General features: G+C 57.2%; 13 protein-coding genes across 13 annotated transcripts; 9 read left to right on the top strand and 4 right to left on the bottom strand.

Annotated features, from left to right (window-relative positions):
* CDEST_13252 (Putative PRELI/MSF1 domain, Slowmo/Ups family protein) lies at positions 1 to 3,631 on the top strand. The gene has a single exon (XM_062929408.1). The coding sequence runs from the start codon at positions 583 to 585 to the stop codon at positions 1,300 to 1,302; it is 720 nt and encodes a 239-aa protein (XP_062785459.1). The 5' UTR covers positions 1 to 582; the 3' UTR covers positions 1,303 to 3,631.
* On the bottom strand, positions 2,176 to 3,539 carry CDEST_13253 (Putative peptide chain release factor class I; the record flags this gene model as incomplete). The annotated part of the gene is made up of 2 exons (XM_062929409.1): positions 2,176 to 3,377; positions 3,452 to 3,539. The coding sequence occupies 2 exons, from the start codon at positions 3,537 to 3,539 to the stop codon at positions 2,176 to 2,178; spliced, it is 1,290 nt and encodes a 429-aa protein (XP_062785460.1).
* Positions 3,632 to 4,348: 717 nt separating the features above from the next.
* Positions 4,349 to 5,475, top strand: CDEST_13251 (Putative glutathione S-transferase, Thioredoxin-like superfamily, glutathione transferase family). The gene has a single exon (XM_062929407.1). It carries the CDS (start codon positions 4,607 to 4,609, stop codon positions 5,297 to 5,299), a length of 693 nt encoding a protein of 230 aa, XP_062785458.1. The 5' UTR covers positions 4,349 to 4,606; the 3' UTR covers positions 5,300 to 5,475.
* Positions 5,476 to 6,502: 1,027 nt separating this feature from the next.
* On the top strand, positions 6,503 to 8,468 carry CDEST_13250 (Putative interferon alpha-inducible protein IFI6/IFI27). The gene is made up of 5 exons (XM_062929406.1): positions 6,503 to 7,539; positions 7,598 to 7,683; positions 7,768 to 7,795; positions 8,057 to 8,164; positions 8,225 to 8,468. The coding sequence occupies exons 1-5, from the start codon at positions 6,867 to 6,869 to the stop codon at positions 8,323 to 8,325; spliced, it is 996 nt and encodes a 331-aa protein (XP_062785457.1). The 5' UTR covers positions 6,503 to 6,866; the 3' UTR covers positions 8,326 to 8,468.
* A 706-nt stretch (positions 8,469 to 9,174) lies between these two features.
* Positions 9,175 to 9,629, top strand: CDEST_13249 (uncharacterized protein). Its single transcript, XM_062929405.1, has one exon. It carries the CDS (start codon positions 9,305 to 9,307, stop codon positions 9,605 to 9,607), a length of 303 nt encoding a protein of 100 aa, XP_062785456.1. The 5' UTR covers positions 9,175 to 9,304; the 3' UTR covers positions 9,608 to 9,629.
* Position 9,630: 1 nt separating this feature from the next.
* CDEST_13248 (Putative rpa43 ribonucleoprotein (RNP)) lies at positions 9,631 to 11,859 on the bottom strand. The gene has a single exon (XM_062929404.1). It carries the CDS (start codon positions 11,769 to 11,771, stop codon positions 10,281 to 10,283), a length of 1,491 nt encoding a protein of 496 aa, XP_062785455.1. The 5' UTR covers positions 11,772 to 11,859; the 3' UTR covers positions 9,631 to 10,280.
* Positions 11,860 to 12,309: 450 nt separating this feature from the next.
* Positions 12,310 to 13,566, top strand: CDEST_13247 (Putative NmrA-like domain, NAD(P)-binding domain superfamily). Its single transcript, XM_062929403.1, has 2 exons — positions 12,310 to 13,115; positions 13,182 to 13,566. The coding sequence occupies exons 1-2, from the start codon at positions 12,517 to 12,519 to the stop codon at positions 13,528 to 13,530; spliced, it is 948 nt and encodes a 315-aa protein (XP_062785454.1). The 5' UTR covers positions 12,310 to 12,516; the 3' UTR covers positions 13,531 to 13,566.
* Positions 13,567 to 14,077: 511 nt separating this feature from the next.
* On the top strand, positions 14,078 to 15,909 carry CDEST_13246 (Putative sugar/inositol transporter, major facilitator, sugar transporter). Its single transcript, XM_062929402.1, has 2 exons — positions 14,078 to 14,287; positions 14,388 to 15,909. Exons 1-2 carry the CDS (start codon positions 14,183 to 14,185, stop codon positions 15,810 to 15,812), a joined length of 1,530 nt encoding a protein of 509 aa, XP_062785453.1. The 5' UTR covers positions 14,078 to 14,182; the 3' UTR covers positions 15,813 to 15,909.
* Positions 15,910 to 15,933: 24 nt separating this feature from the next.
* Positions 15,934 to 17,001, bottom strand: CDEST_13245 (Putative asp/Glu/hydantoin racemase; the record flags this gene model as incomplete). Its single annotated transcript, XM_062929401.1, has 2 exons — positions 16,757 to 17,001; positions 15,934 to 16,614 (listed from the first exon to the last, which is right to left on the bottom strand). The coding sequence occupies exons 1-2, from the start codon at positions 16,868 to 16,870 to the stop codon at positions 15,934 to 15,936; spliced, it is 795 nt and encodes a 264-aa protein (XP_062785452.1). The 5' UTR covers positions 16,871 to 17,001.
* Positions 17,002 to 17,290: 289 nt separating this feature from the next.
* CDEST_13244 (Putative Actin family, ATPase, nucleotide binding domain-containing protein) lies at positions 17,291 to 19,031 on the top strand. Its single transcript, XM_062929400.1, has 3 exons — positions 17,291 to 17,461; positions 17,587 to 18,009; positions 18,103 to 19,031. Exons 1-3 carry the CDS (start codon positions 17,440 to 17,442, stop codon positions 18,831 to 18,833), a joined length of 1,176 nt encoding a protein of 391 aa, XP_062785451.1. The 5' UTR covers positions 17,291 to 17,439; the 3' UTR covers positions 18,834 to 19,031.
* Positions 19,032 to 19,233: 202 nt separating this feature from the next.
* CDEST_13243 (uncharacterized protein) lies at positions 19,234 to 20,951 on the top strand. The gene has a single exon (XM_062929399.1). The coding sequence runs from the start codon at positions 20,588 to 20,590 to the stop codon at positions 20,945 to 20,947; it is 360 nt and encodes a 119-aa protein (XP_062785450.1). The 5' UTR covers positions 19,234 to 20,587; the 3' UTR covers positions 20,948 to 20,951.
* A 1-nt stretch (position 20,952) lies between these two features.
* Positions 20,953 to 24,006, top strand: CDEST_13242 (Putative serine/threonine-protein kinase, active). The gene is made up of 3 exons (XM_062929398.1): positions 20,953 to 21,035; positions 21,524 to 22,289; positions 22,368 to 24,006. Exons 2-3 carry the CDS (start codon positions 22,244 to 22,246, stop codon positions 23,669 to 23,671), a joined length of 1,350 nt encoding a protein of 449 aa, XP_062785449.1. The 5' UTR covers positions 20,953 to 21,035; positions 21,524 to 22,243; the 3' UTR covers positions 23,672 to 24,006.
* Positions 24,007 to 24,411: 405 nt separating this feature from the next.
* CDEST_13241 (Putative small ribosomal subunit protein eS24) lies at positions 24,412 to 26,390 on the bottom strand. The gene is made up of 3 exons (XM_062929397.1): positions 26,204 to 26,390; positions 25,698 to 25,949; positions 24,412 to 25,531 (listed from the first exon to the last, which is right to left on the bottom strand). The coding sequence occupies exons 1-3, from the start codon at positions 26,284 to 26,286 to the stop codon at positions 25,051 to 25,053; spliced, it is 816 nt and encodes a 271-aa protein (XP_062785448.1). The 5' UTR covers positions 26,287 to 26,390; the 3' UTR covers positions 24,412 to 25,050.
* Positions 26,391 to 26,532: the final 142 nt, after the last annotated feature.

The following is a 26,532-nucleotide window of genomic DNA, read 5'->3' as shown; positions in this document are numbered from 1 at the left end:
AAGGGAAGGAGGACGCCCAGACCAAAAAGAATGGTCGCACTTCTCCCCCCAAAATCAATCGACCTGACCGACCGAATCGAACCACACACGCACGAGCACTACATCATTACTACGGTCGTCCCCCTCTTATACCTCCTACTCCTCCTCCCACTCCTCCTCCTCCTCCTCCTCCCCATCATCCCCCCTTCTCTCTCTCCGCATCCGCCGCTTCCCTTCGTTTCTTCCTCTCCCTTGTTCGCCCTTGGCCATTCACACGACGACTCCCGATTTGCGCTGCACCCAAATCCCGACGCCGATAAAAACCGAAAACTCCGGTGCCCGAGCTCCCGGATATAGCTTCAATTTTCCCCCTCAACTTCTCAAAACAACCTATACTTCTCTCTGTCTGCCCATCTGTCTGCATTGGCCCCCTTTCCCCGCCGACAGGCTACTCGATGTCAACGCCTCTTTCGTCCCGACGAACGTGAGCGCCATCGCAGACCCGAAGCACTCGAGACAACGACTATATCGAGATTCCATTGCAGCAAAACAAGAAGAAAAAAACTACACGAGACCTTCCCAACCACTTTTTCGCCAGCCAACATGGTCCTCACCCACACGACGAACCACACCTACTCTCACCCTTTCCCGACGGTGACGCTCGCGTACTTCCTCCGCTACTCGTCCCCCAAGCTCAACCCCTTCTCCACCCATGTCCTCAGCACCGACACCATCGACAGCCGTCTCGACCCGGCCACGGGCAGGCTGCACACGACCCGTATCCACCTGAAGAAGTCGCGCATGCCGGCCCCCGTCTTCAAGCTCCTCCCGGCTTCAATCACCGGCGGCGGCTCCGCCGGCGAGAAGGCGACCTACGTCCTCGAGACCTCCGTCATCGACATGCGCGAGGGCTGGATGCGCACCGAGAGCCGCAACCTCAACTTCATGAACGTGCTGTCCGTCGTCGAGAAGCAGGACTTCCGCCTGCCCGCCGACGCACCCCGCGACGCCGCCACCACCGACGTGACCACCACCCTCGTCTACAAGTCGCGCCTCGGCGAGAGGCTCCGCGGCGGGAAAAAGGACCAGGCGCCCTCGCCCGCCGACCACCCTGAGCAGAAGGACGGCCGCTGGATGCCTGGTTGGATGAGCGGTATCGGCGCCCGCGGCGTCCAGCGCAGCATCGAGAGCATCGCCTCGAGCAAGACGCAGGACCAGATGGGCAAGAGCCGCGAGGGCATGCGCGTCGTCCTGGAAAGGCTTCGCAAGAACGGCGTCGTCGGCGTGCTGGAGATGATGAGACGCGAGCGTCAGTTGGCCTGATCTGGTGATGGCCCTCTCCGGGGACTCGATCTGACGAACGCAACCTTTTGGAGCGTGACCTTGACTGAAGGAGAGAGAGAGAGAGAGAGAGCACACATGTAAAACCATTCACGGCCGGTATTCTGCGGGTCACGCTCTGAAGGTCCCCCCTTGTACCCCTAACCCACCCACTTGTTGTACATTATTCCAGGACCATAGCGCGGCGTCTTTATGGCTTTTTATTTAACGGCGGTTGGCGAGGACACGGCAAAGGAAACCAAAAATCCAAACGGCTCGCGACGGGGAAAACAAGAAAAATCTAGGGCTTCCTCTGTCATGCCGTTCTTGTATGACATTCCCCTCTCTTGTGTTTGGGCACCGACGTAGGTAGTTGAAAGTGTTTTATATACAAAACCGTCTAGTTGTTCCAATTCGCGGCCCGCCACCCGGTCATTCCCATGCGAAACCGGTGTCGTGCCCCGTCATCTTGTGCATGAACCATTGTGGACCGTGGCTGATTTGCTCGGACGGCGGCCTCCGGGCGGTCAATTTAAGCATGCGGCCCCGGATCTTGGCGTTCTGCACGATTGTTTTTTTGGACGATTCTGGGCAGCACGAGACAACGTGGTCAGACAACAACCCTCTTTTCCGGGCAAGCCAGGATATCCCATGGCACGAAGACAGTGAGGCGTGGATGAAACAATCCATTTGTCGAAATGCATCATCTTGCTGGCCTCGCCAGCACCCTTGACCTTTGGGGGGGGGGGGGGGGGGGGGGCTTGATTCTGAGTCCCAACTTGTAGGCCCGCCTGCGTCCCTTTTTTCCTTGCTCTAAATAATAATCTACAGTATGAATACAACACTGTTATAACGTTAACGTTACCACCCACTGTATCACTTTTCCGCCTTCTTCGTGTCCGACACCGCCGCGGCAGCGGCCTCCTGCTCGGCCATCATGGCCGCAATGTCCCCGGACACGAGCCAGTCCTTGACGGCGTCGACGATCTTGTCGAGCGACTCGCCGCCGTCGATGACGTCGACGAGGTTGTACACGTCGACGCCGGCGCGGTGATCCGTGACGCGGTCCTGGTTGTAGTTGTACGTGCGGATCTTGTCGCTGCGCGAGATGCGGTGCCGCGAGAGCACGTTGTCGCGCAGCTGCGCCGCCGCCTCCTCGCGGGCCTCGCGCCGGATCAGCCCCACGCGCGACCGCATCAGCTTCCACGCGTCCTCGCGGTTGCGCGACTGCGACCGCGAGTCCTGCATGCTGACGACGGTGCCCGTCGGCGTGTGCGTCATGCGGATCGCCGACTCCGTCTTGTTGACGTGCTGCCCGCCGGCGCCGCGCGCGCGCATCGTCTCGATCTTGACCTCGGACGGGTCGATATAGAAGTCGCTCTCCGGGTTGTTGAAGTCCTTGGCACCGTCGCCGCTCTCCTGGAAGGACGGCAGCACCCACACGGCCACGGCGCTAGTGTGCACGCGGCCGTTCTTCTCCGTCGCCGGGATCCGCTGCACGCGGTGCATGCCGGCCTCGCCGCGGAACAGGTCGTAGGCGCCCGGGTCCTGGATCTCGATGACGGCCTCCTGCAGCGCGCTCTCGCCCGCCGCCGTGGACAGGTCGCCGGCGGCCTCGACCGTGTCGTACTTGATCACTTGCGAGCGGTAGCCCCTGCGCGAGAGGTACTGCTTGTACATACGGAACAGCGTGTCGGCGAAGAAGCGGCCCTCGAGACCGCCGGGTCCCGGACGGATCTCGAGCAGGCAGGGCATGTGGGCGTAGGGGTCCTTGGGCGTCAGCGAGGCCGAGAGCTTACGCGAGAGGGCCGAGAGCTGGCCGTTTGTCGACTCGAGCTCCTCGGCGGCCATGTCCCGGAGTTCTTTGTCCTTTGAGCCCAAGAGGCCGTTGAGCTCCGCGATGGAGCTCGTCGCGCGTTCCCATTCGCGGAGGGCCGTGGCGACGCTCGAGAGCTCGCCCATCCGGCGGGCCGTTTTGGAGTCAAAGTCGGATTCGAGGGAGCGGGCGAGGGCATCGTGTTCGGTCGTGAGGGCGCGCGCTCGTTGGAGGAGGGCTGGCGGGAGGTGTGCGGTTGTGTCTGCGGCCAGGGGAAGTGGAAACCGGGTTAGCTGGGCCCTCGGGGCGTGGACGAGGGGCGCGATGGGAGCTTGCCTGAGCTAGCACGGCGAATGAATTGGGTGCTCCTGGGCTTCAGAAGCCCTCCCAGGCAACGCCGACACACCCATGGCGCCGCGATCATACTCGGGGCTGGAGGGGAGCTGAATGAAGGGGATTGGCGGGCGATATTTCACAGGTTTCGAGGAGGAATTGGTTGGCCGCAGCACGTCAAAAAAAAAAGTTCGGTCGCAGATGGTCACTCTATACCGGAGCTTTGATACAAATTCCAGAATTCCATCCATCCCATCCACCCAAAAAAACCGTCTTACGTAATGGATCATTTATCCCACTAACACGCACCATCAAAGAATCCCGTTTCCTCTCACCAAACCTCTCCCACTTAATATTATCAAGTCAAATTGGTCGAGTTCACCGTTTTGACCTACTCCTCGAATATTCTTGCCTTTACCCATACCACTGACACATATCCTTACCCCGTTCATTGAGTACGGCTGTTCTTCAGGCATCATCATCAACTAGTTGCAGCATATCTAATCTCCCACACAGCTCTACAGCTTGGCTCTGCCCTATGCCGTACAGGGCAAGGGCCGGACCGAACTCCGACGACACAAGGTTCTAAACCGACGATACCATGGCGGAAACTCTTTTCTCGGTATCATTCGGCTACCGCTAAGCGGCAGGGCTTCTTCTTCTTCTTCTTCTTCCCGGGCTAGTGACGCCCTTCCGTTGACATGCGCCTCATGCGACCACCCAGCCGCACTCCACATTTAACCGCTGCTCGCTCGGCGGGCGTGGATACATGCTACGCCTTTCTCGTGTTTTAGTGCAGCAGCTCAGCAGCTACACCATTTCTCTGCAGTAGCCCGCAGTTGGGTTAAGCTTGAATACTTGAGGCTGTATTGGTAACTACCTAGTCTGAGTTGCAGAGTACTGTGCAGTGGAGAGGATCGCCCCGCTTGCATGATCCTTCGGTTGCGAGACCGAAGGGCGCGAAAAAGAGTAGCTGGGAAGCACATCGCCAGATGAGTCAAGCCGCTAGTGCTGGCTGCATATATCAAGGATCTCTCACGTTGAACATTAACGATCATCGATCACCGTCCAACACCTCCGCTTCATTCTCAACCCTCATCTCAAGATAGAACCTAGACTCGAGCATCCCCATACTTCTAACCCCCCGTGCCACTCACAATGGGCCTCGTCCTTTTCATCGCCAACAAGCGCTACTCCAGCTGGTCCATGAGACCCTGGGTGCTCCTCAAGGCCCTCGGCATCCCCTTTGAAGAACGGCTGCAGACCTTCACCGCCGGCCTCCGTCAGCCCGCATTCCTCTCCTTCTCGCCCACCGGCAAGGTCCCGACCCTGATCGACGGCGACGTCACCGTCTGGGACTCCCTCGCCATCGTCGAGTACATCGCCGAGGCCCACCCGGCCGCCTGGCCCCGCGACCCCGCCGCCCGCGCCTTCGCCCGCTGCGCCGCCGCCGAGATGCACGCCGGCTTCGACGCCATCCGCGACCAGTGCTCCATGAACGTCGCCCTGCGCATCGACCTCGGCGGGCCTCCCAACGCCGCCCTACAGCGCGATCTCGATCGCCTGGACCAGCTGTGGACCGACGGCCTGACGCGGTTCGGTGGTCCGTTCCTGGCGGGCGGCGAGTTCACCGCCGCCGACGCCTTCTTCGCGCCCGTTGCGACGCGGATTCAGACGTTTGGGCTGAAGGTGTCGGAGCCGGCCATGGCGTATGTGCTGACGCTGTTGGAGCACCCTGCTGTCAGGCAGTGGATCGAGGACGGCATTGCGGAGACCGCGCGGGAGCCGTATCATGAGGCAGATGTTGTGCGAGGGCGCAAGGTTCTAAAGGACTTGTCTCCGCCCCAATGAGATTTTGTGGTCGTCTCAAGCACGATGGGATAATAGCCCAGTAGTAGCCTCTGGACTAAGGCTATCGTCAGTTCTGTACCACCTTGAAAATGATTTTGTTGCGCTTTATGGTCCCGCGGCTCTTTGACTTTCCCTCAATTCTTCACCCCCTTTAGCAACGTCGAAGCCGTCCCCCCCAATGGACATATTTCCCGCAAAACTCAACTGTCAGTCTCATCGCCCCAATAAAGAACTAACTCCTTGAAATGTGAATGTGAAGAACGACGACTGAGCCGATGATACGGCAGCTAGGGAACGTTATAAACAACGTGGTCAAGCAATGTAATCAATGATAGGTTCAGAAACTGGAGTGTTGGACGGGCTATGAACGGGCTCCCGCCAGTGAGCGGTCATGGTCCGCCGAGTCTCAGTCGGTCTGCTCCCGTATTGAAGAGCAAAATCGGCCTTTTTATTGACCACTGACATAATAGACCATCCGCTACTGACCGGTTGGTTGTTGGAAGTCAACGGCAGCTAGAGGATAGCAACTAGACATGAGCAATAGGTAATGGCCAACACAGGCAACGGTGCTGACAAGAGCAAAGGGATACAGAAACCCAGGGCCTACAGTTGCCGTTGCTTCTTTTGAGATGGACTCAGTTACCACTTATCCAAAGGAGAAAAAAGGGCCGCTTTCCGCAGCGTAGTTGAACACATGTGATCAAGTCGAAGAATGTTGTCTGTAGTAGTTGGCACAGGTAAGCCACGGAAGCTATATGCTAAGTCCGTCGGTGCAAGTCCACACTCGTGGGGACCATGACCCAGCATTCGGAGGCACGATAAGCCGGAACGACAGAGAAATTACGGACTGTAGACTCAGATCTCAGCCATCGACAACAGATCGGCCCGAAACAGTGCTCCTAACGGTTGTAGAATCCGGTAGACCAGAAGCCACGACTCGATGGTAGATTCAATGCTTCGGTCTTCTATTTTGTGGGGTACCTGGAAAGAGTTTGTTTGCTTGTGGAGTCTGCCACTGTGGAGGTCATAATTGTCAATTCCGTTGTTCCAGTCAACCAATTAGCAGCAAGTCTGCAAACAATTCATCAGCCCTGATGGTCTAGCGGTATGATTCTCCCTTAGGGTTGTCTTCTTGACGATTCAGTTCTGGGAGAGGTCCCAGGTTCGATCCCTGGTTAGGGCCCAATCCTTTTGCTCTTTCTACTCATTGGATGTGAGGTTATCCTCAGTTTTTGTTGGATGGGACACCTTCACCAATTGTATGAGAATGAACAGTTGGTTGACGGACGACATGACTGACACTTGGTTGGAAGCGTGTGGGTGGGGCTCGAGCCAATGTCGACTGGAACTGTGATTTGGTATCAACGTCTCGCTTTTTACTACTGGCGTTTGCGTCGGAGGAGACTCGAAGGGAGTGAGTGTAGTTGATGTGAGAAAATAGGTTGTTGGAGTGAACTTACGGCACGAGGGCAAATACAGTTTGGTCGGGCTCAAAGTTGGGCCAACAGATGCAGGTCAGGGAAGGTGCCGTTGGCACTTGTCGGCGGCGAGGCAGACTTTTGGTCCAATGCAGGAGGCCGTCAACAGGTCGGCACTTCCTCGAGTTGAATCCCAGATCAAAGACGGCACGCGCGATGCCGACCTACTGCCTCTGGATACTTCATGCCCCCTCCCCCATCCTCCTCTGCTTTCCATAACCACAACCCTATCGAGACTCCGACTCTCATTGTCCCGATACCGAATTCTCAATCGACAAACTCATCCCAAAATCACCACCAAGATGGATTGCACTCGCGTCTTTGAGTGCTTTCTCGGCCAGCTCTCTGAGCCCCAGCGGCAGCCTGCCGTCATAGTAGAGAAGCAACCCGGTGTGATCACCGAGCAGCCTGTTCGATCCGCTCATGATGCCGCCGCAGAGTTCGTCGCCACCCTCCGCACCGCTGAGAAGGGTGGCAAAGACCTCGAGCGCCGCCTCAGGAACATTGTCACCGTCAACTCCTGGACTGAGGAGCTGGCAGAGTACATTCTTCGGGGTATCGAGTACCTTGTCCAGCATCGCGACACCATTGGCCAGGTGGTCAGGGATGCCGTGGATGAGGCTATCGAGGCTGCCGAGAGCGTCTTCCAGTTCGCAAAGGATCACCCTGTCTTCGTGACCATCATCGCCATCGGCATCTTGGTCCTCATCTCCCCCTGGGTTCTTGAGGCCCTCGGCTTCAGCGAGCTTGGTCCAGTTGCCGGTAAGTCATATCTCACGGCCCTTGACACATGTTGAATCGACGTTGATATTTGCCAAAGACACGTTCGCCGCCTTTTGGCAGGCTCGTTACGCCGGCTACGTCCCCAAGGGTTCCCTTTTCTCCTTCTTTCAACGACTTGGCATGGTATGGAAATGACTTCTATCTCGGGTCTGGGGGTGGCCTCTGTATGGGCTAAGCTGTAGCCGTGTCTACACAATAACTAGATAGGTAAGTAACCAAATGGCAAGTAAATACAGTACGTAAGACGAAGCAACATCCTTTTGAGCTTGCTACCAAGGCAACCATAGATCAGATGACTTCTTGCATTCGATGAACTACTTAACTGATGTGCAAGGGTAGGTATTAGTTACAAGGGTTCTTTGTTCCCTTGTTCACCTTCCATCTTCCCTCTGCAAGCAAAATCCCTCTCAACCAGACAATATTTCCCTTATACCACTGTACTGTTATTTTTAACCAACAGAAACAACAACACACCAACCACATCCATTTCATCCAGCAAACGTCGCCAAAATGATCAAGTTCTTCATCGTAATTCTTGGGATCGCCGCACTTGTGCCTTCTTTCCTGTCGCTCATCGGTTTCGGTCCTGCCGGCCCCGTCACCGGTTAGTGTTCTTCCTGAATGCCTTCTAGTGTTCGATCGACTACTCATACGTTTCTTATAGGCTCGTTGGCTACCTGGTGGCAGTCCTTCTACGGCGGAGCTGTCCCCGCTGGCGGGCTCTTCGCCTACTTGCAGCACATCGCCATGACCTGGCAAATTTAGTCTCGACTTTAACACGGATGGCTTTCATGCTGCGTTGCGACGAATTCTGTATCCCTCGGAGTATCGGAGGGATGGGTATCGTGGGAAGATTGGGAGCTACAGAGTGAAATAGGACGTGGCGTAGTAATGTCGGCGGATGATGGCGCTCGGGTATTCCATAGCTACTTACAAGCCATTTGGAAACTTTGAAGCTCTTGCAGAAGGAAATTGTCCGTATCATTGAATGTGATTTAAGTCGAGAATGACCTTCGGTTTTTCCACCTCAATCAGCACTTCACTCTGTATTCATATCACTCTTCCAGCAGGTCTGTTCGATTCAAGAGGATTGATGAGGATACTCCAGCAGTCGTGTTTATGATTTGAGTTCCTAAGTGAAGATTCCCCTAGATGCTAGTCTCGTTTGCCCAAAAGCTGCATTTTCATAGTCGGGTTGGAATCAGCCATCTTACTTGCCTGTCGGAAGAATGAGCTGATTGAGTATCGTTTACCAAAATACTGCCTATCTACAAATGAAGATTTCTTGTGCCCAGGTCGTTTAGATGTCCAGGAAAAACCCGTGAACAAAACTTTTGCATTGTCCGCGGGTTGTTTATGCCACTGGATTTCCTCTTCTTTGAGACAGGAAAGAATCCAAAGGGCGGGATGTTTTCTTGATTTCAAAGACGGCATCCACTTGCCATCAAATTGGCCGCAAGATGAGGAGAATATCGAGAGATAAGCCCATTAGCTCCCATGCATGTGAAGAAAGGCATTGTCAGGACACACTCTCGTTCCGGGCTTCACTCACTCTCACTTTCGCTCCCTTTCGACGACGGGCAGAACCAAGTTCTCTCCTTCCTTCATTTGTTTTCCGCAAGCTCCAGATCGAGGTCTTCATTTTCATCGCCTCAGAAACATACTCGAAACACCAAATTACCTACACAAGACAATCGACACCTCAAGATACCCAGAGCAAGACCTCTGAACGACCCCCGCAAGCATGGTCCTCCTCGAAATGACGACCTACCTCACTCTCCTCATCCTCACCTTCTTCCGCTTCCTCCTCGACGGAGGCTACTACCTCCTCATCCGAGACCTCGGCTTCATCATCGTCAACCTCCTCGCGTGGTTCCCAAACATGGTCGCGGGCATGCTCATCCGGTATTACGTCATACCGGTCTTCTCGTGGCTGGGCTTCGGCCCCAGGGGCTCCATCGTCGGTGAGCTCTTTCCCACATCGCGTTCTCGGGTGCTTTGTCTATTTTCTTTTGCGAAGAACTCCTTTGGGGAGCGAGTCGAGTGAGTGGCTAACAGTGTCAACCCGCGGGAGGGTTTTATAGGACGCATCGGCCCCGAGACTTGGGCTCGCTATGGCGACTTCGTCGAAGTGCCGGAGCTCATTGCTTACATGCAATCTTTGGCTCTTTTGTGGCACTTTGAAGAAGATGGCGTTCCGGCATAAGAAGATGGTGGCGTGCGAGGGATCGGAAGGGCGATTGGGACGCAGAGCTGGATATCGCAGGTCGGAAGACGGCCGGGGCGTGGATCTGGTCTGATCTCCGTCGACGGAGACCCTCTCGTACGAATTTCATGGGATGGCTGGCTCTGCTAAGAAACAGGAAGATACGAACCCACAACGATCATGCGAGTCAAGAACGGCGAAGGCACGAATGCTCTCTCTTCCGGGCACAACAATACTACGCGGCGCAGCGTCAAGCGCGCTCATAAGCGTACGGATCATCCAAGAGTAGTTCGGTTTGCAGTTGGAGAGCTGCAACAGTGACACTACAAAAAGTACAGTCCCTTTGCTTCCCGAGCCCAACATTATCCGGACATGGGCGTGTAAGTGTTGTATCATTGTCAAAAGTTTTTCCCTATTCCTCAAAACGCCCGAATAAAAGCCATCATCCCAAGGGAAGGGGGAATCGTTGACGCAGAGAAAGAAAAGGCCCTCCGGTCATCGGCCGGCATTTCTCCTACGCCTCCTCAGCCGAGATGCCCGTAAACGCCTCCTTGCCCCCGGCCTCGTTGTCCGTCACCGGCTCCGTCGTGTTCCACACGTCCTGCCGCAGCGCCTTGTCCTCCTCGTCCTCGACCACGCCGAACTTGGTCACGCTGAACTCGGGCATGCGGCGGCGTTCCTTGGAGAGAATACCGCCGCTCTTGCCGGCGCGGCGCCTGCGCTCCTGGTCAGCATCGTGCTGGATGGCGGCCTTCTCGCCGGCGGCGTCGAGCATGGTGCCCTCGAGACTGAGGTAGCCGTGGTCGCCGCTAACGCCGACGTCGAAGGCCTTGATGCGGAACCGGACGCGGCCCTTGACCTTGTCGCCGGCGCCGTCGACCCAGAAACCCGTCGTATGGATCTGACGCACGGCGCCGTGCTCGTCCTCAGCGGCGCGCGCTGAGGCGTTGTCGTCGTTGTCGTTGTCGAAGGGGTCGGCGACGTAGGACGCCGCCTCGGCGGAACCGGCGTGGACCCAGCGCCATTCAGGCGGCAGGCGGGCCGACTCAATGCTGGCGTTAAATTTGCCCCAGCAGACGACGCCGATGTGGCCCTCGTTCTCGAGGTTGATGCTTCCTTCCATCCAGGCGCCGCGGCGGGGCAGGAAGAGATCGACGTCGACGGTGACGTAGCCGAAGCCGACGGCGTACTCGTCGACGGAGACGAGGTCACAGTGCTCGCTGTCGTTTGTGGCGGCATAGCGGCGACCGGGCTGCTCCGAGACGGCAACGTTGCGGAAGGCGAGGAGGACGCCCTTGAGCTCCGGGACGTAGCGGTTCACGAGCGGCTCGAGGTGCTGCGACGCGGCGGCCGTGCAGGGCGTGTCCCAGCCGACGGGGTAGAGGGGGAGGTATAGGGAGACGGTCTGGGTGAAGAAGGGGAACGAGGGCTTGGAGGGCGCGTCGGGGGGTTGGTGGACTCGAGATGTTAATTTCGTCTTGGCCGGGGAGTCGACGTCCATGGCATCGTCGTTGTCGTCGTTGTCGGCTACGGGTTCGGGGGTAGCTGCCTTAGTCTTCTTGGTCTTCTTTTCCTTCTTTTCGCTTGCCGGTGTGGCGGCGGCATCGGCGAAGGAGCCCTCGACGTCGTCCTCGGCCTCCTTGTGTTGTGACTTGCGCTTCTTCTTCTTGTCCTTCTTCTCCTTGCGCTCGGCGTCCGACGCATCTTCCGCGGCGTCTCCTACCGACTTTCTGTGCTTCTTGTCTTTCTTCTTCTTTTTCTCGGGCGACGGCTCGTCGTTGGTGGTGTTCGTCAAGGCGGCCAGGGAAAGGTCCTGGGATGCCACGGGAGATTCTTCGTCATCATCATCGTCCTGCGCCACGCCTATGCTCTTGGTTCGCTTGTGCTTGCGCTCCTCGCCAGCCTCGGCATCCTCCTCGCGCAGGCGCTTCTTCTCCTTCTTGTCCTTCTTGCTTTTCTTGTCGGACTTGTGCCCATTGACCAACGGGGAGTCGGTTGCCGCCATGATTGCGGGCTTGTCGGTATCGAGGTCTTTTTGTTGGTTGTCTGTCGTCGATCTCGCCCGGCGGGTCGCGAGGTAGCTGCGTTCCCGATTTTTTCGATTATATAAAAAAAAAAAGGTTCACGTCTTCGCGGTTTAAAAAAATTTGTAGGGAAACTTCACCGATCGGTGGTGGGGTCGCCCGTCTCCCGCGCCTGGGCCGTTCAGCCTGTCAGACAACACGGTACCGACAGGGGTGGATAGGTGGGGCCAGAGGTACGTATCATTCCCGGTGCAGTTCGGGGGTTCTGAGAGCTTGACCGCCTTCCTCCCCCTAGCATCGACCTCGCATTGCACTTCAACAGCAATTGAGAGCAATTGACCAGTGTCATCGCCGGATCTCGGAGCGGTACAGTTCGCTCCATTTGATGTGGAGAAGGCCGGTCGAGTTGGGGACCGCTTACTTGCGGGATATGGGCGCGGGATTGGACGGTCCTTGCATCCGTTCCCCTCATCGCGCCCTTCGCTCCCTAACAAATGCCATGCCCCTCCGCCCTCCAAGCACGTCTTGAGATGGCGTCAGTCCCGAGGGGGTCGAAGCACAACTTACAAATGCAGTTTCGGCGGGGCGACTCTGGCTGCAGTCGTACTTCCACCTAAAAACATGTCCTATTAGTATCATCTTGCTTTTCCAAGAACCACATCCATCGTCACGTAGAAGAACACAGTAAAACTTGACGACCCATTAGCTATTTATAATCTCATCACCATGTCGACTTTCAGACCTTCCAATATCCTCGTCTTTGGCGCGACGGGCAACATTGGCCTTTTCATTACCGAGGCCTTGTTGGACGCCAGCCCCTCGTTCGGTCAAATCACCATTTTCACATCGCCCGCCACAGTGGAAAAGAAACCGGCGTTGCTCGATGGCTGGAAGAAAAAGGGTGCCAAGGTTATCAGCGGCGACGTCGACGACAACGAGCAGATCCAGGCCGCTTACAGGGATGCCGACACCGTCATCTCGGCATTGGGCAGGAATGTCATTGAGAAGCAGATCGACCTGATCAAGCTGGCCGAGGAGACCGACTCTGTCAAATGGTTTTTCCCCTCCGAATATGGCACCGACATCGAGTACAGCCCCAAGAGCGCCGACGAGAAGCCTCACCAGGCCAAGCTCAAAGTGCGCAAGTACATACGCGAGAACGTCCGGCGGCTCAAGTACACGTACCTCGTGACGGGCCCGTACGTCGACATGTTCTTAACGCTGCCCGCCGTGGCGCAGGAGGCCGGCGGGTTTGACACGGCCAACCGCAAGGCTGTCCTTGTCGAGGATGGCGAGGGCAAGGTCGGCTTAATCACCATGAAGGAGTAAGTCTCAACCCCCCTCCATTTGTTTTATCGGTCACAGAGGTAGTTCGTACTGACTCCACGCAGCGTTGGCAAGACTCTGGTCGCCTCGCTCCGTCACCCCGAGGCGTCCTTCAACCGCGCCCTCAAGGTACAGTCCTTCGTGGCGACCGGCAAAGACATCTTGGCCGAGTATGAGAAGCAGACGGGTGTCAAGTGGGAAGTGGCCTACTCGCCGCTGCAGAAGCTCAGGGAGGCCGAGGAGAAGGCGTGGGCCGATGGCGTCCCTTATGCGACCATCTTCACTCTGCGACGCATCTGGGCCGAGGGTGGCACGTTGTACGAGAAAACGGACAACGAGAGGATCGGGCTTGGGCCCCAAGATGTCGAGACGCTAGAGGTGGCCGTGAAACGGTCATTGGGTAAGGCTCAATAGAACCATCCGAAGAAATAACCAATTGAACATTCATGTGTGGCAGATGTCAAAGCAAAGCTATGAAGCGAGTTGTGTGAAGCATCAACAAGCAGAGTGGTTTTAACTCCGATTCCCTTTACACACAACGAAGCTACCCCTCGGACCTATATATAGGTGATTCTCAAAATCTTCTTCAGATCATGTCATTACATCGTTCTGCTATGAAGCCATTGTGCCTGGATTTACTTGACATAGGCACCGTATGGTACGCAAACTTATTGAAACAAACAACTTTATGCTTTGGCTGGATAGTGTGCAGAGGGGACGACCGCTAGCCGCCGACGGGCCCCGGCCCCCGCTTGCGGAACCTGGTGCCAGCGCGTGGGGTTCTTGCTCAGGTGCACCGGATCAGGACTGAGGAACTGCTGAAAGCGGCGTAACAGTGAGGTGTCTTAGGTGTGACCGTTGTGGAATGTGGGCAGCTCCCCCTGCTCTCCCCCCAGCTTTCCCACGCCCTCAAATCCGTATTCGCTTCGTCGTCCCGACTTCCACTTCTACCCTGAACTGAGCTGAACCGAATCTTCCAAACCTTCCCTCCTCATACACCAACCAGTCCCTGGATCTCTTTTGGACGACACACAACCCCAGATTCCCGATACCAAGTGTCGTCAGCATGGCTCCCTCGGGTCTTCGGCAGTGCATACACGATGTCAGCCCCTACCTGATTGTCCTGATTCTTGTCTCGACCTTGGGACCCCTGCAGTTCGGCTTCCATCTTGTGCGTATTGAGTGGCATCCCTCTCCGCCCATCCTGAGCTCCAATTGCTTAATCCAGTCACGCGAGGGACGCCTGCTAACCACCTCCGACTGTCCGCTAGGCCGAACTGAATGCGCCGCAAGATGTCCTCACCTGCCGCAAGAAGTCCATCGCGGCCAAGGGAGTCATTGTGGAATGGATACACACCAAATCCCCCCCCGAAACCCAGAGCTGGCTTCCTGACTGTATCCCCATGACCGACGCCGTTTTCGCGACCGTCTCCTCCATCTTCACCGTCGGCGGTCTTGTTGGCGCCCTCTGCGCCGGGCCCTTCTCTTCGAAGCGCGGCCGACGCCCTGCCATGAGGGTCACCGCCGTCTTCTTCGTCATCGGCGCCGTCATCGAGACGATCGCTGGAGCGCCCCCCGTTCTGGCCATCGGCCGATTCTTCACCGGTGCCGCCGGCGGTGCGTCGACCGTCATCGTCCCCTTGTACATCAGCGAGATCGCGCCGCCCAAGGAGCGCGGTCTGTTCGGCGCCATGACCCAGGTTTCGATCAACGTTGGCATCCTGGTCGTCCAGACACTGGGGTTCTTTTTGAGCTACGGAAAGGCATGGCGGTGGATCCTGGCCGCAGGTGTCTTCGTTGCCTTGGCTCAAGCCTTCGGCTTGCTGCTGATTCCCGAGAGCCCTGCCTGGCTCGCTGCCAACGGCGATGTCCCGCAAGCCCGCCGCACCCTGCAGCGGATCCGCGGCAAGAACTTTGACATCCGCGAAGAGGTCGAGAGCTGGGACGGCGAGGTGAACGCCGAGCAAGAGGGTCTTCTGGCCCAGGCTGAAAGTGTCCCGCCCGTGTCTCCTGGTCTCTCGAAGCACAGCTCTCCCGTCCATCTCGGCTTCTTCCAAGTCGTAAAGGACCCGCTGACCCGCCCTGCCATCGCCGCCGTCGTCGGCATCATGTTTGCGCAGCAACTGTGTGGCATCAACTCCATCATCATGTACTCCGTGTCTTTGTTGACCGACGTGCTCCCCGTGAGCTCGGCCCTGCTAACGATCCTGATCTCCGTGGTCAACCTGATCACCACCGCGGCATGCTCTCCGCTGCCGGACAAGCTCGGTCGAAAGAGGTGCATCCTCATCTCCATCATCGGACAGGGTACTAGTTCGCTTGTCCTGGCCCTCTCCATCCAGTTCGGAGTCAAGATCCTGTCGGCCGTGTCAGTTGTGACCTTCGTGGCATTCTTCGCGGTTGGCCTGGGGCCGGTCCCTTTCATTCTCGCCTCGGAACTGGTAGGACAGGAAGCCGTTGGCGCCACTCAGTCTTGGTCTCTGGGATCCAACTACGTCGCAACGTTCCTCGTTGCCCAGTTCTTCCCCATCATCAACAAGTCGCTCAACCAGTGGCTTGGAGGTGCCGGCTGGGTATACTTCCTCTTCGCCGGGTTTGCTCTGCTGTTTGCCCTCTTTGTTTCCGTCAAGGTTCCTGAGACAAAGGGCAAGAAGGATGCCGATGAGGTATGGGGCCGAACTCGACGACTTGATTAAGACACAGACGCACCCTCAACTATTTGCATGTTTTGATTCGTGTTATTTGTATGGGGAAAACATCTGGCGTTGGGTTAGAGATTCAGGCGGTAGCGAAGGGGGTATTATTAAATAGACTGGCTCAAATTTGGAACAAGCGCCTGCTTCTGACCGTTTGCTCCAGTTGCAAAATGCCGGCCTTGACGCCGTCGACAATGAAGACCTGCCTACCCTTGGTCTCGCCGTACACGTCCACTGCCGAGTTGCGGATGATATCTTCCAGTCCAGCCATGCCGGCGCACCCCATGACGACGCAGCGCACATCCCCGCTGCCGAGCAGCCTTTTGGTGGCCAGCTCGAGCTTGGCCCTTACCTCAGCTGGGCTGACGTGGTGGAAATCCCCGGCCATCAGACCCGTCGACGTGACGCCGCCGAACTTGACGTTCTCGGACTGGTCCCTCTGGCCCAGGTAGCCCGTGACGCCCCGGCTCAGGTGCTCCTCCCAGAACTCGCCCGTGGTGACGACACCCCACTTGGACGAGAGGTACGAGGCGGTCGAGCTGTGCGGCAGGAGCGCCGTCGCGGTGAGGACGCTCGCCTCGAAGATGCCGGTGACGGCGAGGGACGCGTGGAACTGGCGGGAGAGCTTCTCGACAAGCGTGTGGACGCTGTAGCAGGCGACGAGCACGCCGTCGTACTGGTCGAGCTTGCCGCTGTTGACGAGGTCCCGGACCACGACGTCGGTGCTCAGCCGGATGTCGTCGTCGCCGTCGATGCTCGCCGGGCTCTCGGGCGGCGCCGTGTACGTGTGGATCTCGAGGGACTGACACGGAAGTCAGCCTCTTGTGCCTTTTTTCTTTTCTCCTTCTTCGCGTCTTTCTCAAAGAGGGTCTTTTTTTTTTAAGACTGCCTGTGCTTTCTTATTTTTTCCCCCTCTTGGGCAAATCTCAATCTCCCCGGCTTACATCGTGCAAGGGCATTGCTTGTATAGCCCTCTCCATGCCCCTCGTCATGTCCTCCGAGGAGTTCGGGTTGATCACAAGGATCCTGATGTTCCGCCGAAGCACGCGGGTCGTCATGGTCACTATCTTGGACGGAAACAAAGTTTCGAGTGTGTGAGTATCTCGGTCAGCACACCCGAGTGGCGCTCCAAATTCGGGTGAAAAATGAGTGTGAAGCTACCGCAGGTACTCCACGTCCATCAAAGCTCCATCATCCATGTCGAGCGTCCCGCCGAACAGCGGCCTTGGGATAAGTGGAGATTTCTTCCGTCAAATGTGGAGCCTCGCCGGTCCGCTGACGCTGCCGCTACGTACCTTTAGGTACGCTACAGTGCTCAGTGCTCAGCGATCAGTGCTCAGTGCTCAGTGACAGTTAACAATGCACCCAGCCAAGGAAGGTGGTCGCTGCGGGGTATCACGTGATAGCTCAGCCACCTCCCAGAGGCTAAGACGATCCAGTTGTAGAACAGCACAGCAGAGCAGGAGACTGGAAGGCAGCGAACCCGACCCAAACCCCACTATCGACGACACAGACGTAACAGCTTCCAGGGCGCTCTCTCTCCCCCCCAACCACACATCATCTCACCTCCCGCCCCCTCCGACAGAAGCTATCATCACACAAGCTCAGAGCTTCTTCTGCTTTCACAATGGCAGCCGAGGCCCCCATCGGTAAGACGAAATCGCCTTGATGCAGCATTAGTAGCAGCAGCAACAGCAGCCGCTGCTTGGACGGCTGCTCTCCCCCGTCCCCGGTGCTGCGATTGGGAGGTGGTGGCTGACGACAAGATCCACAGTCCTCGACGGAGGAACAGGTTTCCTCAAGGTCGGCTACGCAGCGCAGAACTTCCCCGAATTCCAATACCCGTCCATCGTCGGCCGACCGATCCTGAGAACGGAGGAGAAGGGCGAGGACAACGATGTGGTCATCAAGGATATCATGTGCGGTGACGAGGCCGCCGCCGCTCGGACGATGCTCCAGATCAGCTATCCGATGGAGAACGGAATCGTCAAGAAGTGGGATGACATGCAGCACCTTTGGGACTACACCTTCTTCGAGAAGATGAAGGTCGACCCGCGCGGCCGCAAGATCTTGCTGACCGAGCCGCCGATGAACCCGCTGCGCAACCGTGAGCAGATGTGCGAGGTCATGTTTGACCGCTACGGATTCGGCGGCGTTTATGTTGCTATTCAGGCCGTGCTGGCCCTTTACGCCCAAGGTATGTTGCGCCCGTAAGCTTGACGAGCCCTCAATTGGAGGATTGGCATGTACGTATGCACGGAGGGGAGCTGATATTGGTGGCTGTTTCCAGGTCTTAGCTCCGGTGTCGTCGTCGACTCGGGAGACGGTGTGACCCACATCGTCCCCGTGTACGAGTCGGTCGTGCTGAACCACCTCACGCGCAGACTGGACGTGGCGGGCCGAGACGTCACGCGCAACCTGATTGCGCTCCTGCTGCGCCGCGGATACGCGCTCAACCGAACAGCCGACTTCGAGACGGTCCGCCAGATCAAGGAGAAGCTCTGCTATGTCTCATACGACCTGGAGCTGGACAAGCGGCTGAGCGAAGACACGACGGTGCTGGTGGAGAGCTACACGTTACCCGACGGCCGCGTCATCAGGGTGGGCAGCGAGCGCTTCGAGGCACCGGAATGCCTGTTCCAGCCGCACCTCGTGGACTGCGAGCAGCCGGGCATCGCCGAGTTCCTGTTCAACACGATCCAAGCGGCCGACGTGGACGTGCGGTCGTCGCTGTTCAAGGCCATTGTGCTGTCGGGCGGCAGCAGCATGTACCCGGGTCTCCCATCGCGGTTGGAGAAGGAGCTTAAGCAGCTGTGGCTGACGCGGGTGCTGGGCGGTAACCCGGAGAGATTAAACAAGTTCAAGGTCCGGATAGAAGACCCGCCGCGCCGGAGGCACATGGTGTTCCTCGGAGGTGCGGTGCTGGCCAACATCATGGCCGACAAGGAGGGCATGTGGGTGACCAAGGAGGAGTGGGATGAGCAGGGACCGCGCGTGCTCGAGAAGCTCGGCCCACGATAAAAAACAAGCGGTTGCCGGTTTGGTGGCCCGTCTTGTCTGAGTTGTTAGTCCTGGTGGTAGACCTAGCATGCATGTGGCACGTTTTAGAGCCTCGTTTCCTGTTTTCTAACGAAAAAGTCGATGGAGTCTTTTCATGATACATATTAACGGCATAGCGTTCCGACGTGCGTGTTGACATCAATGAAGAAGAACCATTGAGCAAGATACCTTACCTGGGGGGGGGGGGGGGGGGCTCTTAGCCTCCAATATTGCTAACACGGTGTGCCAGGGCAGACAGTTAACACTGTAGCCCAAAGCCGACGGCGGGCTTCCCAACAGCGGGCTTCCCACTCGCTCCTAGAGATGGTCACCGCCGCCTGGTCTGGCGGGCCTTCCCTTCGTGAAACGTCAACGCCAACTCATTTGTTTGTCTCCCTCTCTTTCTCTCTGTCGCCTCCGGACTAAATCTTCATTCCTCTCACTCACTCTCCACTTCAATCGGTTTATCCCGACAGACCCGTGCGCGCACGCTCACTCACCCTTGGATCGCGTCGCCAGTTGCTTCTCTCGCATTGGGATGTTCTGGTCGGGCCTTTGCTGTTTCTCCGCACTCCCATTCCGTCATCGCTTGTGATCGCAACACAGTAAACCCCGAAACCAACCCACGCGGCGCGATCTCGCATTGCGGGACTGTACAGAGACACACACGCACACACATACACACCATAACTACACAGGTTGTTCATCACTTGCTTGCGCCACCGAGGGGATTGGATTGCCGTCCGCCAGCCGCGCCCGCATCGGAGAACTCTCTTCAACTCCGCCAAACGTCCTGGAGATCCCAGCCAAGTGTTGTCTAGCGACCGAGAGCTCAAGCCCCCATCTAACATCGCGCGACTCGAGAGAAGGAGGGAGAGGGTGTCCACGAGGCCAGATTGGTGACCCCCCTTTCACCCGCGTGTGCAGAGAGATCCGCCCACCACCATAGATGCCCAACAAGCTGTTCAGGGTAATCTCACCAGCAATTCCGGGTTTCCGGGCTCGTATATTCCTTTTTTTTTGTCGTGTCATACGCGCCGGGCGCATCTGTCTCCAGCGGCATAGTAGTCATTCAGAAACCACCGGGCACGCGCACACCACCACCACCGCCGCCTTCGTACCCTACGAGAAGACAGATATTGCGCCATTTGAGGCCTGCGCATGTCCCTGAGCTGATCCAGACAGACCGTGGACGGAGAGACCTGACTGAGCCTTGACATCTTTCCTCTCTAGATTGGATCATTGGCCCTGCTTCGCCCGGACCGGCCTTGGCTCGTTTTTGGAGACTTTGAACCGGAGCTACATCACTACGGTTTCCCTACCCTATCCCAATTCCAGATTTGCGCCGAACAATATCCACTGAAGAACCTGAGCGCCCCGTTTTCGCCACGTTCCGGCGGAGTTTCTCTGGAACAGACCAAAGCAACCGTCCTGGTTCCCGGGACAGGGCAGTTTGAGGGTTAGTCTCACAGACCGGAGCGGACAGAGAGCGACCGCAATTACCGGTGCAGCATAGCAGTTCCGACTCGAGCAAGCGAGGCACGAAGCTGAGAGTGAGTTCTGAGACTCTGAGAGAAAGGAGAGGAACGGGACTCGGAGCAGCAAGAGAAGACGTGACGAGGGAGGACCCCACGAATCAACGCGGCGTGTGTTTGGGGGAGAATAACCGGGACCAGTTGGAATCCGAGTTCGACTCCAAAAGGGATATCAGAGTCAGCAGCGAGCCCTCGCGTCGGATGATGAGCCTGACCAACCCGTCAACCGTTGCCTCGGGCCCCAGCTCGGTGCGGACGGGTAATCTCAAGAGGAGCGTCCAGGCAGCGTTTGAAGGTAAGTTTTGGATGTTTGCTTGTGGTTCGGTGCATGTTCATCATACACTTTTTCTTCTTTCGTTTCCGCAAAGGCTCCCCCGTAGCTCTCGGCCGTCGCTTTGCCCCCCCCTCAGCTCCCCAGTTTTTGCCCTCTCGCCTGACTCGAGTTGCTGTCAAAGTGTCGTCGTTCGGAAAGGCAAACCAAGAGAGGAGAGAGAGTGCCGAAACGTAAGAGTGAGCGAGATTAGCAGCGTGCGGCGAAACGGGACGGCCAGAGTCTGTTGAGCAAGGAAGCCACTCTATGCCACGCTGCCGACGCCGACGTCGCCGACGCCGCCGACCTTGACGAGACGACGACCTTCAAGACCTGCCCGTTCGTTACCCTTATTCGATGCCGCTTCTCTTCATATCCAGTTTTACCCACCTTTTCCCCTCTTGTTGATCGACGGTCACGTCCCCGGGTGTTCCATCCGCCTTGCATATCGAATCGCATCTCGTCGAATGCAGCCAGCCCCTCCCACCCCTAAATCCTGCACATCGTTTGTCGTACCGCACACCCACCCACAACTCACTCACTTTTCACTCACTCACTCTCTCTCTCACCCTCACCCCTGAATACGGTTCCTCTCTGCGCCGCTGCAACTGCATAGAGTTGCAAACTTTCCTGCCAAGTCAAGACCAATTTTTCGGAGCTGCAAACTGCTCGGGATCGGACCCAGGGTTCAGTCTTGCCTGCTTTTGCCCATCATCCCCATTCCCTCTCACCTCGAGTCTGCATTTTCGGGTTGCCCCGTCCCGGCTAGATACTCATTCGTCCACACCACCCACTCAGAGAGAAATCCCAGCACATATCCCAAAAAGCAATCCTTCCCCCCCAATCCCAATCATATTCCTGGCCCCCCCCCCTCCCCTCCTATTCCATCCCGCCGGGTATCCCGCCTTGGGAGAATACATATTTTGGGGGCCCTGCATCTGCACCTCTCTGCATCTCTGCGAGTCTCCCCGTTTTCATTCTCCACCGCTCCTTGCACCGCATCTCACGACCGACCGGCGTCCGCTCAGCCAAAAGGGAAAAGAGTTCCGGCGCAACGTCGCGAGAACTGTGTGCCGCGAGGCGTGTTTCGTCGGGTGGCAAGCTGCATTTTTCCGCCGGCGCTATATTCTCTGCTTGGTGCTCACTGCCCTTTCTGTTTGAAGCCTAGAGCAACCAGCCCTTCCTCCCCTGCGAAGCCCACCCGCCCCAAGCTCGTTGCATCATTCAGGCTCTAGACGAGGACTGGACCTGCCGTTGGAGATCGGCGGTGAGCTCTGCCTGCTTCGACGTGCCGTATCGTATTGTCTGTCCCACGCTTGCCTTGCGGCTATCGTCAGCTGCGTGCCGCTTCTCAAAGCCTCACCTGATACCTCTTCCTGACGGACGCAAACCTCCCTGCCCCCCTCTTAAAGAGAGATATGTGTCGTCTGTAGAGCCAGTAGTACATACTGTGTTTTCCTCCCACATCGATCGTCCTCTCGCCGGCCCGTCCCATACATACCCCACCTTGTTCCATAAAGCGTAACTTTCATACTCTTTAAACAAACATGTGGAGGGGCGTCGGCTACGGCGGCCTGCATTCTCACAGCTCCTGTATTTGACATCCTTTCCCGGTCTCGTCTCGGTTTCTGCTTGACTCACCTTCAGTCGTGCTGACCGAAGTTCTCACAGACCCGGCAGACCGCGGCCTCGGCCACATCAATTACCAGCCCAAAGTCCGTGTCATCGAGCGGTACAAGGTCGTCGGCTTCATCAGCTCCGGTACTTATGGCCGCGTCTACAAGGCCCTAGGCCGTCAGGGCCAGAAGGGCGAGTTCGCCATCAAGAAGTTCAAGCCCGACAAGGAGGGCGAGCAAATCTCGTACACGGGCATCTCGCAATCCGCCATCCGCGAAATGTCCCTGTGCAGTGAGCTGAAGCACGCCAACGTCATTAAGCTCATCGAGATCATCCTCGAGGACAAGTGCATCTTCATGGTCTTTGAGTACGCCGAGCATGACCTGCTACAAATCATTCACCACCACACCCAGAACCCGCGCCACCCCATCCCGCCCCAGACCGTCAAGAGCATCATGTTCCAGCTCCTCAACGGCTGCCAGTACCTCCATGCCAACTGGATTCTGCACCGCGATCTCAAGCCCGCCAACATCATGGTCACCTCGGCCGGCGAGGTCAAGATCGGCGACCTGGGGTTGGCCCGCCGCTTCGACAAGCCCTTGCATTCCCTCTTCAGCGGTGATAAGGTTGTCGTGACTATATGGTATCGCGCGCCGGAGCTCATCCTCGGCAGCCGTCACTACACCCCTGCCATCGACATGTGGGCCGTCGGTTGCATCTTTGCGGAGCTACTGTCTCTGCGACCCATCTTCAAGGGCGAGGAGGCCAAGATGGACAGCAAGAAGACGGTGCCCTTCCAGCGGAACCAGATGCAAAAGATTGTCGACATCATGGGACTGCCGTCCAAGGAGCGGTGGCCGCTGCTGACGGCCATGCCCGAGTACCCCCAGCTGTCGACTCTGCAGCCGCCCATGACGCCGCACCACCACGGCCACCACGGCCACCACCGCGGGCACGGCTACGGCCACCACCCGCCCGCACCGAGCGGGTCGAACCTCGAGAAGTGGTACTACAGCACCATCTCCCAGGGCGCCTCGAGCAGCGCGACGTCAGCGCCGCAGGGCAACGGCGCGCCACTGGCAAGCCTCGGCGCGGAGGGGTACAAGCTGCTGGCGAGCCTGCTGGAGTACGACCCCGTGGAGCGACTGACGGCGGCCAAGGCGCTGCAGCATCCGTTCTTCTCGACGGGCGACCGGCTCAACGCGCACTGCTTCGAGGGGCTGAAGAACGAGTACCCGCACCGCAGGGTGAGTCAGGACGACAACGACATTCGGACGAGCAGCCTACCCGGGACAAAGAGGAGCGGGCTTCCGGACGACTCGTTAGCCAGGCCCGTTAAGAAGTTGAGGGAGGTGTGAGTGAGCGGCCAGCCAAGTCATCTTATGGCGCTGTGGTGGTGTATGAGGGAAGGGCTAAAGACATACATGGATTGCTACTGGCATGGCATGGGCGTTGCGTTTCGTCTTGGTATCGAACTCTGGAATAGATCGGTTCGGGGTTGGTGAATTAGTGGCGTGGAACACGGTATTTTCTTTATTAAGTTGGGATTGGGCGGTGCAGGAATATCATTACAGGCTTCAATAGAGGATAATTTACGAGCAACTCACGGAACTCATTGACGACGAACCTAGGTCCCGCAAGACGTGGACAGGCTCCTTGAGAAAGAAAATAGATTCCCGGTAAATCCGCCGGTGGCAGAAGGTCGGTTGGGACCTCTTGTGTTCCTTGCGTTGTCACGCCCTCTGGACAAGACCTAGTCATGGATGGGGATGCCGGGACGGGCTCCCAAGACGCAGTTTCAAAGACGAAGCGAGGCACTCACTCGGGATGCCTATTTGATGTGTAGGCAAGCAGGACTCGAACTGTCTGTCGAACCCTGACGACAGGCGTGGTTTATGTGAAGGGGTCACCTGGATGGCGTGGGCGAGTGGGAGAGAGAGAGAAAGAATGGCTTGGCAAAGAGGTCGTCGCGGACCGTGGTCTCTTCTCGCCCGTCTTGACGATATATCGTATGATGATCCGGCGCTGGATGCCTGCATCAGCTCCGATGATTAATGGAAAGAAACGTCAGCCAGGTAAGGTCCCTTACCTTTCCCCCATTCTTCTCTCTTTTGCTTCCCCGTCACTAGTGTTTCTAAGTAATCTTTACGTGGAGACAGAGGGGGAATACTCTGTCTAGAGCCTACGTCTTGTGGGTGATTGCCATGGAAGTCCCCAAGGCGCGCTGTGAATAGGCAGCAGTAGGGATGCATCAGACGGTGGCCGAAATGACTGTCGGCAGAGTTGAGGGAGGGCTTAGATGAAAGGAACACGGCCGAGTTCACGGTACCGACGGTAGAAGAGAGAGAAAAAAGAAATCAAGAGTGCACCGTCGATTCATGTCTGACGTCTTCAAGAGCCTTGAAAGCAGCAATTTCGGCTTCGGTGGGATGCGAGTGTTGGTGGTGCCAGGCTCGGATCGGTTGCCTCGCGGTACCGTACGGGACCATTAACGCGCCGAGAAGGTTGATCGCCTGCTAGACCGTAATCGCCTGCCACAATGCGTTCGCGAGCGAGCCGTGCCGAGGCAACAGCTAGCAGAATAAGATGTCACGTAGCAATGCTCCAATTGTCCAGGTGGTAAGGCTCTCTTAATGCTTCTCAGACGCAGCTAGGATATCTCGCATCAAACATCAACATCACGTCAAGAACCAACTACGATGGGGATGGTCACTCTGGGCTACCATACGGGAGATTATTAGGTGAGCAGGCGTCGTGGACTAGACCTGGGGAACCATCGGGATACGTGTGTTTGATGCATTTCGTATTTGAGAGAATCATGAACCCATTCCCCCGTTTCACGCCGCGTTGACTCTAGTAGTTTTGCGCGGCCGGCCATAAACCCGCCGGACCGACACAGGGACGATGCAAAAGCCGCATTGTTTCGTCGTATAATGCACATGGCCGCAGCCGAAATGGACAACCCCACGAGAGCGAAGACGAGGGACGTCCCCCCACCGGCGGAACAACAACACGAGAGCCCAAAGACGACATTTTGATTCGTATGTTTTTTTGATGTTCCACCAACGCCGCCCACTGTTTTGCGGATGATCCGGGGGAAATCCCTCGCATGCCTTAACCCTAGGCAACAAAGCGAGACGCTTATTCCTTCTTCTTCTTGGGACCCTTGACCTTCGCCGTTCCGCGCAGAGTCTTCTGGCGGTTCTTGCGCTGCTTGCCTGTGGAGCGCGAGTAGTGTCAGCCATAGGTTCACTGTGTGAAGGGTGATGCTTCACCACCGCGGCATGTGTCGATGTGCGCCTGGATCGTCTGGACAGGACAAGTGCTTGTCCGACCCAACGGCGACCGGACACAGCCATGGCAGCGATAGGATGGGGACTCGACGTACGCTGCTGTCTGCTGGCCTTCTCGATCTTGTTGGCGAAGCCGACGCGGACCAGTCTGTAGTGGGGCTCGAACTTCTTCATGGCCTCGGGGGAGTCGTAGACGAGGGCGAAGCCAGTGGTCTTGCCACCACCGAACTGGGTGCGGAGGCCGAAGACGTTGATCTGGTCCTTGGTGGCCTTGTACAGGGAGCCAAGCTTCTCGCGGAGCTCATCCTTGGAGATGTTGGCGCGGCCGGGGTGGAGGATGTCACTGAACGAAAAGAACCGTCAGCATTCCCGGACGCACATGCAGCAAAAAAAGTTTTTGGTTTCCCCCAATCGACCCTTTCCGCACACGCCCGCCTTTCCCGTCCGTCCGCAGCCATCGAGCATGGCTGGTGTGTCGTAATTCGATGTGTCGATTTGATGATACCGTCTTTCCCGGCTCCTCCTCGTTCGATGTTTTTCCTCTTGCGCGCTTTCCTTCCTTCGGGGAACAGAGACAATCTGGAGGGGCAAACTCACACGACCATCTGCTTACGGCCAAGCAGGGGGTTACGGATGAACTTGCGAGTTCGCAGGGTGACGGGGGTGTCGACGTCCGCCATCTTTGCGGTCGGGGGGCGGGCTGATCTGTCTGTCGAAATGGGTTGGCGCTGGGACAGAAGAGTCGGAAAGGTGTGGTGTCGTCAAAAGTTCGCAGAGTGGTTGTGATGGGGTCTGGGAGTTTTCGCGCGCAGGCACGCTTGTGGGTGGAAGCCCTAATTTGGTGCCTGAGGCGAGGACTGCCGCACCAAAAAACCGAAATCACGTGGAGCCACTCACAGTCAGCTGACTGACTGCTGTGGCTATTT

The sequence above is a fragment of the Colletotrichum destructivum genome, chromosome 9 (genome assembly GCF_034447905.1).
Source record: "Colletotrichum destructivum chromosome 9, complete sequence".
NCBI lineage: Eukaryota > Fungi > Ascomycota > Sordariomycetes > Glomerellales > Glomerellaceae > Colletotrichum > Colletotrichum destructivum.
The sequence above is the reverse complement of the archived record's forward strand: the minus strand, read 5'-3'. Positions and strand labels throughout refer to the sequence as shown.

What these genes read in the sequence shown, in the direction of transcription:
- CDEST_13247 (XM_062929403.1), top strand. Translation starts at nt 12,517, where the DNA reads ATGTCGACTTTCAGACCTTCCAATATCCTCGTCTTTGGCGCGACGGGC. An exon ending in GGCTTAATCACCATGAAGGA is followed by an intron (nt 13,116 to 13,181) that starts GTAAGTCTCAAC and finishes GACTCCACGCAG; the next exon opens with CGTTGGCAAGACTCTGGTCG.
- CDEST_13242 (XM_062929398.1), top strand. Translation starts at nt 22,244, where the DNA reads ATGTGGAGGGGCGTCGGCTACGGCGGCCTGCATTCTCACAGCTCCT. An exon ending in CCTGCATTCTCACAGCTCCT is followed by an intron (nt 22,290 to 22,367) that starts GTATTTGACATC and finishes AAGTTCTCACAG; the next exon opens with ACCCGGCAGACCGCGGCCTC.
- CDEST_13246 (XM_062929402.1), top strand. Translation starts at nt 14,183, where the DNA reads ATGGCTCCCTCGGGTCTTCGGCAGTGCATACACGATGTCAGCCCCTAC. An exon ending in TGCAGTTCGGCTTCCATCTT is followed by an intron (nt 14,288 to 14,387) that starts GTGCGTATTGAG and finishes ACTGTCCGCTAG; the next exon opens with GCCGAACTGAATGCGCCGCA.
- CDEST_13250 (XM_062929406.1), top strand. Translation starts at nt 6,867, where the DNA reads ATGCAGGAGGCCGTCAACAGGTCGGCACTTCCTCGAGTTGAATCCCAG. An exon ending in CGAGCTTGGTCCAGTTGCCG is followed by an intron (nt 7,540 to 7,597) that starts GTAAGTCATATC and finishes TATTTGCCAAAG; the next exon opens with ACACGTTCGCCGCCTTTTGG. An exon ending in CCAAATGGCAAGTAAATACA is followed by an intron (nt 7,796 to 8,056) that starts GTACGTAAGACG and finishes CATTTCATCCAG; the next exon opens with CAAACGTCGCCAAAATGATC.
- CDEST_13251 (XM_062929407.1), top strand. Translation starts at nt 4,607, where the DNA reads ATGGGCCTCGTCCTTTTCATCGCCAACAAGCGCTACTCCAGCTGGTCC.
- CDEST_13248 (XM_062929404.1), bottom strand. Translation starts at nt 11,771, where the DNA reads ATGGCGGCAACCGACTCCCCGTTGGTCAATGGGCACAAGTCCGACAAG.
- CDEST_13244 (XM_062929400.1), top strand. Translation starts at nt 17,440, where the DNA reads ATGGCAGCCGAGGCCCCCATCG. An exon ending in GGCAGCCGAGGCCCCCATCG is followed by an intron (nt 17,462 to 17,586) that starts GTAAGACGAAAT and finishes CAAGATCCACAG; the next exon opens with TCCTCGACGGAGGAACAGGT. An exon ending in GCTGGCCCTTTACGCCCAAG is followed by an intron (nt 18,010 to 18,102) that starts GTATGTTGCGCC and finishes GGCTGTTTCCAG; the next exon opens with GTCTTAGCTCCGGTGTCGTC.
- CDEST_13249 (XM_062929405.1), top strand. Translation starts at nt 9,305, where the DNA reads ATGGTCCTCCTCGAAATGACGACCTACCTCACTCTCCTCATCCTCACC.
- CDEST_13252 (XM_062929408.1), top strand. Translation starts at nt 583, where the DNA reads ATGGTCCTCACCCACACGACGAACCACACCTACTCTCACCCTTTCCCG.
- CDEST_13243 (XM_062929399.1), top strand. Translation starts at nt 20,588, where the DNA reads ATGATGAGCCTGACCAACCCGTCAACCGTTGCCTCGGGCCCCAGCTCG.
- CDEST_13241 (XM_062929397.1), bottom strand. Translation starts at nt 26,286, where the DNA reads ATGGCGGACGTCGACACCCCCGTCACCCTGCGAACTCGCAAGTTCATC. An exon ending in GGCCGTAAGCAGATGGTCGT is followed by an intron (nt 25,950 to 26,203) that starts GTGAGTTTGCCC and finishes CTTTTCGTTCAG; the next exon opens with TGACATCCTCCACCCCGGCC. An exon ending in GCCAGCAGACAGCAGCGTAC is followed by an intron (nt 25,532 to 25,697) that starts GTCGAGTCCCCA and finishes CGCGCTCCACAG; the next exon opens with GCAAGCAGCGCAAGAACCGC.